We start from the raw sequence: 16,328 nt of genomic DNA on the forward strand, positions 1-16,328 counted from the left end.
CTGTTTGTCATGCAACACAACTGTCACATTTGGGCCACAGATTCCACTGCACTTGGCTAAAGTTACAGTCTAGTGTGGATCCACAACCACATTTATCCTTAGACTTCTTCAAAAAAGTTAGTCCCAATATGCTTGTGACATGCTCTGTGATGGTCCAGAGATAAGATATATTCAACACTGTAGTCATATCCCAACTTCAACAGCAACAATGCCTTGAATCAACTACGTTCATACAAGATGGAGTGCTTCCATGTATTGAATGCTGCATACAGCAGTTGCTGCAACAACATTTCACCAATAACAGTGTGACTATATGTTTTGTACTGCTTGGCTATCTCATTTTCTGGATCTTAATTTAATTTGTGTAATTTTTGATGATTGTTACAAGGATGTGTTACAAATTTAACAGCCATAAAAGACAGTATCACACTGCATATGAGAAATATCACAATCACAGATGATCAATTATAGTCAACCATTGAGCAAATCATTAACTGCCTTCAGATTTCATACTTTCAGAATGGAGACCATGTTGAGCATTATCTTCTGCATCGTTAAGGTCTCTGTATAGTATGAGTCATCTTTTATATATGTTTGTTGCCAGGATAACAAAAGTGCCATGGTGTTCAGTCTTGGTATTAATTTTTTTACGTAAATGCCTTCTGCAAGTCTTGAAAGTTACTATACTGGATTTAGTTGCATTTGGACTGCTAAATATATCTCTAGATAGCATTTAAAAAATATATTTTCATTATAATCATGCAGTATTTCAGTGCTTTTCAACAAAATTAATGAATTGCATTTTTTTAAATACTATATTCTGCCAAAACAAACAAAAATTATTAATTTTAAAATTATANAATTTCTTTCTAATAATAAAAATTGATTATGCTGATATGTTATATATTAATTCACATTTTCCCCAACTTTGCTTAAAAATAAGACTCCTTGATTACTTCTAATATTCATCCATGTTGTCATTTTTTTTAATTAAAAATCTGTAGAATTACAAAAATTTATTAATTTATTCATTGCCAAGTAATAAGTATTTTGAGTTATTTGAAATTTATAATTCTATGGAACAGAAGTTCCAAACCTAAAATAGAATTACTGAAATTGCAATCTGAGAAGAGTTATTAGTATGCAGAGGAGTTCTCTGTAATATAATTAATAAACTCCCGAAAACCTATGTACAGTATATGGCCTTGTTAAATTATTAACAGTTTATCTGAGAATATTGCTAAACTACAAAATCAAAATTTTGTTTAAAAAATATCAAAGTAAAAGGTATACAAAGATCACTATTTTCAAATTATGTCTAAGTAAACTGCTACTAAACTAATTCTATTAAAATGTACATTATCCAGGATCACAATATATGTCTCAAAAGATATATATTGTGATCCTGGATATCAAAACATAATTTTATTGGCAATTTATTGTACTATCTATATTGTATAATAAACCCCATTACATTTTGAAAATATTTACCAACTAAATAAAATGCAATAATATTGTGCTCTAATTTCCTGGTACAGTAGAGCCTTGAAAACTCGGCACTCGATAACCTGGCACTCCGGATAACTCGACCACACCCTGGCAAGGCAAAAAAACCCTTAGTTAATTAATTTTCATGATGAAGACAGCTTTATGCCTCAAAGTATTTTTCTGAGGTCTGTCTTATCAGGGAAATTACCCTGTTGAGTCTAATATTTGTCATTTGGTGGACAAATTCGAATCAACTGGTACAGTAAACAATCAAATGCAGATGATTGATGCCTTAAAAGTCAACATAACCAATGCCATCAATGATATCAAGCCCGATTTATGCGATCGAGTCATCGAAAATTGGACATCTCGGATACAAGCTGTCCAGTGAAACCACGGCAACCATAATGGTCGATATTATATTCCATACATAATGTAATTGAATACTCTTTCAAGTAAAAAAATAAAATTAATGATATCGCATACACAACTTGTTTTATTTAAATTTGAAGTTTGAGCACCCTTAATAGAAAACCCTATACTAATGCACTATACAATACACTTTTGTGTAGTTGTGTAAATGTGTCTGTGTCTGTCTGTTTCCATAATATATCTTAACTGGCTAATAAGAAATTTTATTTTATTATTTTATTAGAAACAATGAATTAATGTAAAAGTTAAAAAAAAAACTTGTCAGCTAGTAGACTAGGAAGTTCTAAGAAAAAGCTATATTGATTAATACATTTTAAAACATTTAAATACAGTATATCAAAACTTTTGTATCAAATGAAAACAATTATTATTAAATTTTAAATAATGGTTATATGATAAAGTTAACGGAAATTAAAGTATTCAATAAAAAACGATTTTATTTTAATTTTTTAATTCAAGATCATCATAGCCTAAAAATAATGTTTAAAATATACTTCATAAATTTATTTACTTTGCATTTCTCTATTTTGTTTTCTTTCACAATAATTATGAATTTATAGTAACCTTAACTTAAACTACCAAACTGATTATTTAGCAGACAACAAGAATAGACTTGCAACATTTAAACCTAAAACTAGTTACTGGTAATTTTTTGTAGGCATACAGAACTGGTAGAAAAAACTTTAATCAAAAACAAAGTTCTCCATATAACTTTTTATTCTGTTTTTAATCCAATGCTGAGTTTAAGTGATATTTATAATATACCTAAGAAGAAATTTTATAAATTTTTTATTGTTTTAATGTAATTTTTTCCTAAGTTATTTTGCAAATTAAGAGTTATTATCTACAATAATAGTTTAATTGTAATCAATTGTAGCAGGATTTTTAAATATAATTTAACTTTATTAAAATTTAATCACAGTATTAATTTTACTATTTTATTAACAAGTGTATTATTATATTCAAATAAACAATTTCTTTCTAATAATAAAAATTGATTATGCTGATATGTTATATATTAATTCACATTTTCCCCAACTTTGCTTAAAAATAAGACTCCTTGATTACTTCTAATATTCATCCATGTTGTCATTTTTTTTAATTAAAAATCTGTAGAATTACAAAAATTTATTAATTTATTCATTGCCAAGTAATAAGTATTTTGAGTTATTTGAAATTTATAATTCTATGGAACAGAAGTTCCAAACCTAAAATAGAATTACTGAAATTGCAATCTGAGAAGAGTTATTAGTATGCAGAGGAGTTCTCTGTAATATAATTAATAAACTCCCGAAAACCTATGTACAGTATATGGCCTTGTTAAATTATTAACAGTTTATCTGAGAATATTGCTAAACTACAAAATCAAAATTTTGTTTAAAAAATATCAAAGTAAAAGGTATACAAAGATCACTATTTTCATATTATGTCTAAGTAAACTGCTACTAAACTAATTCTATTAAAATGTACATTATCCAGGATCACAATATATGTCTCAAAAGATATATATTGTGATCCTGGATATCAAAACATAATTTTATTGGCAATTTATTGTACTATCTATATTGTATAATAAACCCCATTACATTTTGAAAATATTTACCAACTAAATAAAATGCAATAATATTGTGCTCTAATTTCCTGGTACAGTAGAGCCTTGAAAACTCGGCACTCGATAACCTGGCACTCCGGATAACTCGACCACACCCTGGCAAGGCAAAAAAACCCTTAGTTAATTAATTTTCATGATGAAGACAGCTTTATGCCTCAAAGTATTTTTCTGAGGTCTGTCTTATCAGGTAAATTACTGTACAGTGTATTCATTAATTTTCATTTTCATGTAGTAAAGGCTCTATGCCTTCATAAAAGACGTACTTTTCCTTTGTTTAAGGATATTTGGGCAGTTTATTCTTTGTTGTATTCTCAAGCAAACAATACATACAAGTATAGTACAGTATTTTCTGAGGACTCCACACTCGTACTTATTTTTTTAACGCCATTCCCGATAACCCGGCATTTTCACAAACTCGGCCACCCTTTGGTCCACATTAGGCCGAGTTTTCGAGGCTCTACTGTATTTCAATTTATAACAATTGGAGTTGCTATTATATGCTATTAGAATTACATTGTTTAATGCCATTCACATATATAGAATAAGACCCAAAAGAAAATATATTGATCTTATATTCTACTGTAATTTTAAAATTACAAAATACCATTGATAAATACTGATAAAAATTAGGAAAAAATTAATTTATGAAAGATGAGTCAATTAGTTTTTTTTTAACAAAAGGTTCTTAAAATATTTATTTTTGCAATTTTTGACTCCAAAACAAAAAAATCAAAAATTATTTAACTTAGATGAAATTTTTCAGAAGTTATTCGAGATTGAAAGCTCTAGATGGTGTTTTAAGTAAAGTTTTAATTGTTTTATCATTCAAGACAAATAGTAATATGCAAATTATTATATAACATCAGACTTAAAAAGCAGAGAACAGAGAAATATTTATGAAAAAATAAATGCTTTATATTTCATTTTATTCTTAAATGTCTTTTAAAATTTTAATTTTCTTTGTTAAAAAAATTACAACATTAATCATATCATCAATATTGTACTTTAAGATGATATACAAAATATTTATTATTATTTACAGTACATCTAAAGCAATTATATTTGTGTAATAATATTAAAATTAAATAATATCTAAAGTTTATTTTAAAAGGAAAAAGCAAGTAAAAACAGTAAAAAATAAATATTTAAGAAGGATAAGGTCTTCATAAATTTCAAAACTATAAAGCAATCTTAAATAATCAGAAAATTTCCATTTTATTTCAATTTTAATTTCTATAAAACTTTGATCTTGAATGACTTAAATATGAATACAAAACAAAAAAGTAACTTTAAATTTGTTATCCAATATAAAATGAATTTATTAATTTTTTTATCAAAAAACTTTTTATTGTGCCTTAGACACTTTTTCTAAATCAGAAAACAGTTGATTTTCACACTGCTATTATAATAGGCATACAATTCATCATCACACTTAAAAATAAATTTTTATCTGATTGAGGAGTAAACACTCAATATTTTTTAATTCATAAAATCACATGAATTTTTGAATATTAATAAATAGAATTTCTTTTACAGATAGTATTGAGATGCATAACATAGACTATAAATTTAGTTAAAATTTGTGTCTGAATTTATTGACTACAGATGTATTTGATCCAATATATTTGATTTATTGATAAGCTGTATATAAGGTATGTACTATACATCATACATAAACACACAACTCATCTTAAATTTTTTTTTAATATTTTATAACAATTCTGATACACTTTAATATTACACACAATTTAATTCATTATTTTATTAATAGACTAGGTGTTACCCGCGACTTTGCCTGTGAGGATTTTGCAAGCAAACCCCATTTATATTCAGTATTTCTACAACCATAGTAATTGCTATATAATACCTACTGCCAAGAATGATTAGAATTGCCAAGAATCAAACAAACTGTTTTCAATTTGATCAATTTTCTGGAACATTTACAATCATTCTATAATCGAAGCAATACGCAATAACAAATTCGAATTTAAAACGGTTCGAACATTTGGTTAAAAAATCGAAATACATAAAAATATTTATAACAATGTCTGAAATGTTATCAATTTAATACAACTAAGAACTCAATGAAAATTAAACGTAGTTGAAAATGAAAAATTGCATCTAAAATAGTACAGTAAAAGCCGTTCTTCCGGTTCAATCTTAATGCTCTCCCCCCTGGGGAATTTTGAAAAATCCTTTCTTAGTGTGCATTTCCATGAGATACCCTAACTGTGTACCAAATTTCACCTCTTTAGGTTCAGTGGTTTGCTCTGGGTGATGATGAATCAGTGACTAAGTCAGTCAGTCAGTCAGGACAAGTAATTTTATATATTTAGATTTTCATCTTTAAAGTTAGTTCTTTCTTTTGTATGCTAGGATGTTTGTCAAATTTGTAATATAATTACTGTTAAACAAATTTTCAAAATATAATTTAGAATAATTTCTTGTAAAATTATAGACAACTAAAAGTTTGTAGATATGACACTGATTTGATATTGAAAATTATATTCTCATTTAACACAGCATAGACAGTAAGACATGCACTCACATGTGCGGTTTCAGTTTATATTATTGGCAATCATAAAAAAATGAAAAATATGTAAAATAAAAACTTAATTGCATGCCATTTTCCAAGATATGTGAAGTCTAAAAGCATATCACTCATTCTCATTATGAGAAAACATTATTGTGATTCATTTCTTTGTACTAAGCACTGGGATCTGTGCTATGTGAATCAGTCTTTGTCTGGTATATTGCCACATGGAGAGAAATCTTCCTCAAATGCAGATCATTTTAAATTTTTCTCTTGTGGGGAAAAGTTCAGATATTGAGGAATTAGTGCATATTTATTTAATAATATAATTGAAAACGGAGAATAGACACTTTTAAAATTTTTACTAAAAATATATTGCACAGGTATATTCATTACTTGAAACTAGGGATATTGTGGAGAAGGCTACTGTCAGCACTTGTCTGGAGTTCTTGCTTGTAACAATGTCTGCATAAATCAGTGCTTTTCTTTGTTTCGTTTACACAAATTACCTTGCAAACAGATGAGAGAGAGAGAATATCAAAATTTTTTTAAAGTTATTTTTATGATTTATGGTGTCATGCTATTTATTGTTAATATAGTGTTTACTTTCCTTATACACAAAAATGTATTATAGATATATTCGTATAGAAAACATTTAATAATTAATGGGGTTCACTATTTTATATGAATTTCTGCTTACATGAGAATGTTGGAACCTACTAGTTGCACATGGCAGGGCACTACTATAATTCTAATCAACCTGATTACTATATCAAAATTACACTAATAATAATATAATAATTTATACTATAAAAAAACTATAGTCTTAACTTTCACTGAAATAATGAAATAAAAATAAAAATTTTGTAAAATAAAGTTTTAATTTTCTAATACTGATGAATGAAAGCAATAAGGTTACGATAAAAATCAAAAACTACACACAAAATAAAAAAAACTGAATATAAAATCAATACATACAGATTTTTAAATAAATATTTTGCAGATTATCTGATAAATATATTATAATGCCACATTTTTATATCATCAAGTAATTTTACAATTTGGAAATTTTTTACATGTTAAATATTAGTTGTTTTATAACTGAGTAAATAATTTTTATTTTAACTGAAAAGTCCAGAATTAATAAAGTTTTTCAAAATCTTCTCACAAGATATATTAAAATGAAATGCTCAATTCTCTTTTTAATGTGCGAATACCAAGACATATTACAGGAAGATAGATAACCAAAATCCATTAACTGTATGCATGGAAAGTTATAGATTTTTTAGAAAAACTATACAGACAACACATCAAGATCACACAATAAATTTTTGGCCTAAACATAATACTTATTCATTTCAAGCTCCATAATATTTTTTTTTCCATGTTTTTTGTTCAAATCTTGCTGGTATAGAAAAAAATAATTGCTTAAACAACATTTTATACTATCTTAACTTACATATTAATTTCTATTATTTATATTAATCAAATTATTTTTAAATTTCTTAAACAGTGAACACTGCTGATAAAACAATAATAAAAAATAAAAATAAACATAAATTACTAGCAATATTATGATTAAGAAATTAATGCATAAAATTTCATACTTAATAGAGTCTAGTTAAATTAAATAGGCTCTACATGTCACTGTTTCAATTATGCGCATCAACAGTTTAATCCTTTATTACCAAAATAGTATAATCTAAAATTTACCCAAAAATTGATCGTTTTTTATCAGCAAATGCTTGAATTCTTTAGCTTTTTTTTTTTTTTGCAGTTAATAAAATATTGATAAATTTAGATAAAAATTAAAAACAAAATAAATAAAAGTAAACTAATCTTGAAAATCGAATTAGTTTCTACAAATACAGTATAATGAAATACACACTATAACTAATTTCAATTCTATAATCAATTACAAATGTAAATCACTATGCTATTTAACTTAATATATGCAAAAATAATCTAGTATAGATTTCTAACTGAATATATCAAATAGAAAACAATTTACGTTGACTACAGTTTGAATGTATTATTTATATATTTTTTTAATTATTCATAATAATTAATCCATAAGCACATATGTTAAAATAAAAATAAAATAGGTAAATTTAATAAAATGCAACTTTTTATAACATATAGTAATTTTTACATATATATGCATGTGTTTTTGAAATTATAGTAATTTCTAACAATGTTAAAAATTATTTGAAACAACAAAATAAATTATAAAGTTAAAAAAATTAAAAAATAAAGTGATTCCTTCTACTATCATTATTACAATCAACAAGTTAATAATGAAGACATTGTCTTTTCTCATTGCAACATAATCTGATAGCTGATCAGCTATCTGTAAGATTCCAAATTGATATTAAATAATCATAAAAACATTTTATGATAACCTATAACTTGGAAGTAGGTTTTATTATAATTTGTATAAGTTTTAAACTCACCTGATTCGTCTTACAGACACTACACACCCAATCTTCAGTTGGAACTTCTTCAAGAGGGGGATCAAGGCACGCAAGGTGGTAAACTGCAGGACACGTTTCACAGCACAGTAAGTCTCCAAGTTTATGGCATACTCTACAATGATCATCATGACGAATAATACCTTCACTTGTTATATCATCTCTTGCATGTGTAGTAGTCAAAAAATGGTCACAGAGAAGTTGCAACACTCTTAATTTATTTTCTACTGTTGTGAAAGGATATTCACAACCTTCGAAAGCATTTAATACATGACGATATTCTTTATCACTTTGTAAATACATATTCAAAACGGCCGGCCAAGTCATACTGTCTAAGAAATACAAGTGAATATTTATACTGTCCCTCAAATCTTGAGGTCCAAACATGGTACTACTGAGGTCTTCTTCCCTTAAAATGGCCTTTAATAACATAACATGTATATCACTAATTAGCGAACATTGTTCTTCGCAGATAAGTGCCGCACAGAAGTCCTCGAATCTAAACGGTGTCAAACGAAGAATGTTTCGAAAATGTCTCAAAACCTCATAAACTCCCAAGGCCGGCATTAAATGCTGTTTATCCAATAGTAGATCTTCTGAAGATTTTGGAAGTTTTAAAGGTGGGATATCTCTTTCTTGCAAAAACACGGGAGTATGCGTTCTCCTAGTCCATCTCTTTCTCAACGGCGTAGTAGTGCTACATATCGTACTGTAACTACTTTGTGAAATTACACTAGCATCATCCGATTCAAAACTCACATCTGACTCATTCAGATCATCAATTTCTTCATCATGATAGTCACTTTCTTCACTAGAAAGCATTCCAATGTCATTGTCTTCATATTCACCAAGCACATCTTGAAACAGATTGTGAGATTTTTGAGCCTTTTCTCGTAATCTGCTTTTGTAATGGGTATTATGAATGGAATATGCGTTAGATGGACTACTGTCACCGGATTTGACAGGTGTTGAAGAACGTGAACTATAATTACCACTTCCAGCGTATAAATACCTAGGTTTCTTTAACAAATTAAATCTATTTGACGACGGACTCCGTTTGGGAGGCCGTCCACGGCCTCTCCTTCCTCTACTCGACATTCCACGTGTATCTTTACCCAAATAACTGTAAAATGGACTCGGTCAATGATGAAAATGTTTACTTCCTTGACATCCCTTCACAACTCTTTAAACTCGCCCGTTTTGTGTAAAGTTACGGGAAGCCGCCATTATCGATATCGGCTGATCACGTGACTGTTTCTCACATTTCTGCCTTTAGTGTTAAGGCATTAGCAATTATTGCCGTTTCCAGAGTTAATTATTAGTAAAACACAACAAGTTACCTATTATTTAAATGCACTTTATGCTCTTAAATTTAACACTTTCACCACGACGTCATTTTCGACGGACGCTGCTCTTCCTTAGTCAAACGACGTAAGTCCGCTTTCCCACATCTGATTGGTCAATGCTTTCAGCCGCCATAACGGTTGCCATGGAAAGTCGCACGTGAGGAACGATGTTTTATTAGACGTGACAATATACCGAATGTCCGAGAGCATGCTATTCATTGTACAGTTTACTAATGCCGATGGAAAATGTCATTTCTTCCGGTTTAAGCCAAAACTCCACTTCACTTCGATAACACAGTCTCTAATCACAATTCACCAATGATAGTGTGTGTTTCATAGTGGGTGATTGTCATCCGGTTCGAGATTACACCTGCACATCGGACTTTTCATTCATTTCGAGGTATTGTCTTAACAAGTGATACTTTAATTCTTTACCTTAAGCATTTTAATGAAATTTTAATCCATAATAGCAAAAGAGTTTGATTCCGATTAAAACTCGAAACGTCGACTTTCGTTCACGTCTTTCCGCCCAATTTTTTACCAACAATTATCATTTAAAATAGTCAAATTTAACGCCGAATAATATAATTTTTAATACTTAATTAAAATTTACTCGAAAATATTAGTTTTTTTAAGTAATTATGTATTGTTTATATTAACGTCTTATTTAAAATGCTTACTTTCGTTTCGAATAAACTGCTCATGTGCGATGGTCACGTGCACATACCCGCCAAAGATTCAAAGAATTTTCTGGATTTGCCTGTAAATTTTAATTAAGTTGTAGTTTTTATATTATATAAGTTTTAAATTATTAAAATATTTATTTTCGAATTTTTAATTTTTCAAAATTTTTCAACTTTTAATCTTATTTATTTATGAATTTCGTTGCAGGTGGCAGTGTAATCGCATTAAACAATTGCGTAATTGTTCGTTTGGATTGAATAAAACGCATTTTTTGCTAACAGCTTGGACTTCTACCGGTGGCAACCATATCAGGAACCTTATGTGTTCCGGATCTTATCTTGCTTTCGTCTGCCAATTAAACACATATACCGTCAGAAGGATATTCCACCATGCCCGCTTGAAGTCTATCCTTGCATCAGTATCGATGACTACCCTACATCGTCCACCGACCTGCCGTATGTCACGCGTGACCCGTTGCCATCAAGTGGCCGGGCTGGCTTTACCTGGGAGCGAACGCTTCAAAATCTCGGCCCCGGCCTGCAATCGGAATGTACTCCCATCCAGTCATAAGACAGAGGCCCTTCACGAATACTGCAGTGTTTTCGGGACAGAGGCCCAGGCCATGGCCAACGTCTCCTTTACTTCGCCGTCGGTCATCATTCACCTCGCGGCAGCCATTACCTCTCATACGGAACCCATAGTTATTGGGTGGACTCTGGGCCACACAGATATATCGATCAATGAAGCCGGTGACAAGGCGGCCCGTAGCAGCCCGTTTTGTGGATTCATCCAGAACCCTCTAATGCCACGAGACCTCACTCTGTCCATAAGGGAAACCATGACACTTGGTCGGCGGCCCTTCACGATAAAGGTCGCGATCGTGTTCACCTTTTCGATCCTGGGATTATAGTCGCGCATCGTCCCGCCACGAGGAAACCCTCTTGGCCCACCTCAGGACAGAGACGGCCCCTCTCCATGCATTTCTATTTACATGGGGTCTACGCGACTAGCCGGATTGTCCTCATTGCGGCGCTAGGGAAACGACGCCACAATGAGGACATTACTGGCTTTACTGCCCGAAATGATCTAGGCAACACCCTGTCTATAAGGCTGTGTACACATTAGGCGTTTTTAAACGCGCGTTTTAAAGAACCAAGAGTTCTTTATAGGCGTACACACTCAAACGCGCGTTTATAGATTTTTGTTAAAACGCGCGTTTTGCGAGCGCTTTGAGATATATGTGCTGCCATGTTACTGTACATTCGATCGCGCGTTTTGCGGGCGTCAGCCGAGCGCTTTGAGATATATGTGCTGAAAAGGAGAACGATCATTTTGATACTGATCTATTTATTGATGAAATCTAAAAGAGATCAACCATCGTCAAAGGATTTTATAGATATTTTAAAAGAATTAAAAAACTTGGGTTCATTTTGTCTTAGTTTTGGATACAACGTCGCAAACATTCCATGTGTCAGTCTATTTCGTAATATTGGGTGCACCCAAAATTCTCTTTGCCTCTGCCATCGTCTTTTATAGCGACGATGGAGGAGGGGCACACAAGCAATTACTTTCACGTCCATTTCCAAACTGAGCCAGTGCGTACGCTCCAAAAACACTCGTCGAACGCCGAGCTAACGCGCGTTTAAAAACGCCTAGTGTGTACACAGCCTTAATATGACATTAGTTCGCTCTTTGACGACTATATATTGGCCTACTACCTCCATCGCCCCTCGCCAGCATGTGGCGATGCTGGAAAGCTATACAGTATCAATCACTCAGACCGCTTCACTTAACTGATAGGCGACGTCTATCGGAGAAAGAGAAACTAAAGCTAGAATCTCCATATGAAACAGACAGAAGAAGAAGCGCATTTTCACGCCAATTTGACGCCATTTCATCAGATTTTCAATGGTCAAATCTAAAATACAGTGTAACATCAAATTAATGTAACAATGCTTATTATCTCGACCAAACAAATAAATCCTGTATGTAAAAAAAAATGCCTTTTGAATTCTCGACCATTGATCACACACTGTCATTTCCAGTCAGTGAAAGATTTCTGTTTTGCACATAGTTAATAGCGGGGTTGAGACCGAAGTTTTCATCTCTAAAACGTGAACGTCGAACGCTGCTATCTTGTAAGCGGTGCTCGACGTTTGACGTCCACGTTTTAGCGATGAAAGCTTCGGCCGCAACCTCGATAATTGATAGTATACATATTGTAACCTATATATACAGTGATCATACGTTATTCATTTAAGAGGACTGTCTTTTATTTCGCTACTCTGACCTGCAGATTTATTTTTCTAAAATGGCCATTTTCTCCTTATTTTCTGAATTGAATATTCAATTTACCAAATTTATTTTATAAATTTTACCAAACCTGCATTGATCATTTAATTAAATAGCTGGGACAGCTCTTTCGTGGAAAAGAAAGTACTGTATTTGAATGGATATTACTACGAGAAACCCCTCTACGGACGGAAGATCGAGGAAAACGTTTTGTTCATTTCCAGTTACTGGAAGTTAAATATAAATGACGAAAAACTATTTCACGAAGTTTCCTGTATTAAAAGTTATATCACCAGTGAAAAGATCTAAGAATGTCGACAAAACTATAAGGCATATATAGTTTTATGTATATATATATAGGAGAAACATAAAGCATGCCTAGTAACAACAGAAGGTTTTTGGTTCTAGTGAAACAAATAAACCTGCATTTTTATTATGAAACAGTTTGCCCTTTATCTTCTCCAAAAAAATATGGTCACCATATGATGTGATCAAAATCCAAATCGTTGCTCGAACTAAAAGCTAAACTACTCCAGAATCATTTATGATATTAGTCTTTATACAAGAACAGAATTTTATTGCCCATGTTTCACTAAAAACGAGTGCTTAAATTGATTTCTTGTATAACATATAGATTAAGATAATTACATTATAGCCAATCTTACCCGTTTTCACAGAATGCAAGAATTAGGTCCCCCGTTTCCAGACTAATTAGAAAATTTTTACGTTTAGTCAAACGAACTGGAACGTTTACAATCGTTCTATAATCGAACCAATATTCAAATTTTATGTTCAAATTTAATTCGAACAAAACATTCGAAATAGAAAGCCACTTTCAACCACTTTCAGCCTCATATCTCCCGCACCCTTATAGCTATCGAGACGCAACCATCCCTATGCACGAATGGAGACTTGGGCTACCACCACATACAAACACCATTCACGTGCGATGTGTAGTTTTGGCGAATAAGTGAAATATAGGGACATACATGTCCATTTATATATATATAGATATAGATATAGATGAAAGGCCAAGACTTCACTAGCGTAAAAAACGGGCGTAAAACCCCTCGCCGTAAAACTTTTAATGACGTGACCATGATATTTTACGCCCGAACAGGTCGTAAAAGCGAGTTGAGCAGTGTCCAACTTTCGACGCGAATACGGCCGTAAAACGGTACCATCCACCAATCAGAAGTCAGTGAAATCTAGGTCATTGTGACACGGTGCGAAAATGGCGGAAAACGAGCTTTTGTGTACGTTCCCTCGTGGCTACTCTAGAATAGATCTGGAAAGATTTATCGAAAACATCCGAAAGTATTCATGTACTCGTATCTACGACAAGAAGTATCCCGATTATAATAATGGATGCCTAAGGCCAAGACTCCACTAACGGACGTAAAATCCTTCGCTGTAAAAACTTTTAATCATGTGACCTATTTGCGTTTGCGTCTGGATTGCGGTGGAGGTCCGGCTTTAATGTGCATTCTCATGACATACCCTATTAAAACGCAATAAAAAACGCATCTAAAATAGTATAATAGAAGCCGAGTTCTTCACGGTAAGCCTTAATCCTGTCCCTCTCTCCCTCGGGGGAAAAATCCCTTCTTAGTGTACGTGCTATTGACGTATTGTTCCCTAACTGTATACCAAATTTCAACTTTCAACTCTTAACCGTTTGGGTTCTGCGCTTATTATTATTATTATTATTATCAACCCATCTCGATTATAAGATTTATAAAACGTTTTTGTTTTTGAAAATAGAAATATTGCAAATTTTTTACATGTTTTAAATATGCTTTTTATATTTATTTTTTGAAATTCGTTTTATGGGGAGCAGTCCCACGACGGCACATTAATCCTTTGCTTTTTAATATCTTAAATATCAATACCGATATTTAAAAAATAACTATAAGTTTAGGTTACATCTTAATGGATTCACCGAACCATACATAAAATACGTCATCAAACAAAACGGTTGACCCACGCCCTTTGCATTTCCTGTTGCGAAGCACTAAGGATCACGCTAAACATTATTTATTAATTAAAACGAAAAACCCTATTCTTATTTATTAAAACAATTACATATTAACAACTTTATTTGAATTTTTTTCGAGTATAATTTTAGAACATCGTCATTGTTTTTTAAATTTTATTATATTCACAAATTTTTGAAATACAATATAATACATTTTTGTTGGATAAGAGAGTACAAGAGAATCGCAGATTTGTAGTATATTCGGATTCCAATTATCAGAACCATGACATCGGTTTATCCATATCTTCCTTATTTCGTCATTTTTAGGGAAAACATATTATAAGGTTTAATTCAGGATTGCTCCTAGATTTTTGTTCATCGTACTACTGTTACTACAGCAACAGCGCATTTCATATTTGGTATTTAAATTGATTTAAAAATAATAAAAACGATGTCTTCTCTTTTGATTCTATATGAAAAAGTTTAAAAATATTAAGTACAGATATTTAGTCCTACATTTCAATCTTTGAATAATTTAAAATAGAAATAATTAATTAATTTAAAATAATAAATAGCAATCTTATCACTTCTTATAAGAATACGATGAAACGTGCTCGATGGTATCGCTAAGACATCAAAACTGAACGATTGCCGAAATTTCCCGTACTTAAAACTAGACGAAAGAGCATACCTTGTTTCTATAGACCTTGGGTAGAACTAAAAGATGGAATAGATTAATTCACGGACACTTTTAGAGTAGTACTAAAATATAATATTTATACTTAATTTTTGTAAAAGTAAATTGAATTATTAAAGAATAAGTTTTCATGAGTATTTGAGAAAATTAAAAATAAAATAAATTTAGGTACCGAACATACACCCGTACCTCTTATATTACTCTACCCAAAATTTAACCAGAAAATACAGTATATCAGTGCTGTCCATCTGGCAGCCCGCGTGCCATATACGGCCCGCCAAATAATTTTTACGGCCCGCGAGTACATTTTAAATTTATGTTACTAAATTATTATTATTAATACTGTATTAAAATTATTTTACTACCGTGTTTACCCGAAAATAAGACAGTGTCTTATATTAATTTTTGCTCTGAAAAATGCGCTAGGTCTTATTTTTTCCAGGAAGAAGAATTCACATTTATTATTGAACAAAAAATTCCCAAGTCGAATTTAGACGAGAGTGACGTATATCCGGTGTGTCGAACTGTCGCGTTTTTATAGCGTCAACATCGGACTCGATGACCAATTAGTGCTTACTGAACCGTAGAACTATGCAAATGTCATGTGGTGTGATTCCCGGCCGACCAATTAGCCATCACCAGCCGTAACGTTATGCAAATCTGTGATTCCCAAGCCATAGTCTTATGCAAATCATGCCGTGTGGCGTAATTGTCTGCTGACCAATCAGTGGCTGTACTTTCAAAAAGCCAACGGCCACTTTCAACCATCTGTCGATGACCGTTACGACTAAAAAA

The 16,328-nt window shown here is 31.4% G+C and overlaps 1 protein-coding gene across 2 annotated transcripts in view; it reads right to left on the reverse strand.

The window, feature by feature from the left end:
* LOC111621538 (nucleosome-remodeling factor subunit BPTF-like) overlaps positions 1-10,610 on the reverse strand; it is a 63,797-nt gene extending 53,187 nt beyond the window's left edge. The window contains exon 1 of one of the 2 annotated variants that reach the window (XM_023363697.1): positions 8,519-10,610. In XM_023363697.1, coding sequence (XP_023219465.1) covers positions 8,519-9,634 — 1,116 coding nt within the window. In that variant the 5' untranslated portion in view covers positions 9,635-10,610. The remainder of the gene's footprint in view (positions 1-8,518) is intronic. The other variant, XM_023363698.1, reaches the window with a different exon arrangement.
* Between the last annotated feature and the right edge of the window lie 5,718 nt (positions 10,611-16,328).

Source organism: Centruroides sculpturatus, unplaced genomic scaffold (assembly GCF_000671375.1).
Source record: "Centruroides sculpturatus isolate CEXI.00-Female unplaced genomic scaffold, Cexi_2.0 scaffold272, whole genome shotgun sequence".
Taxonomy (NCBI): Eukaryota; Metazoa; Arthropoda; class Arachnida; order Scorpiones; family Buthidae; genus Centruroides; species Centruroides sculpturatus.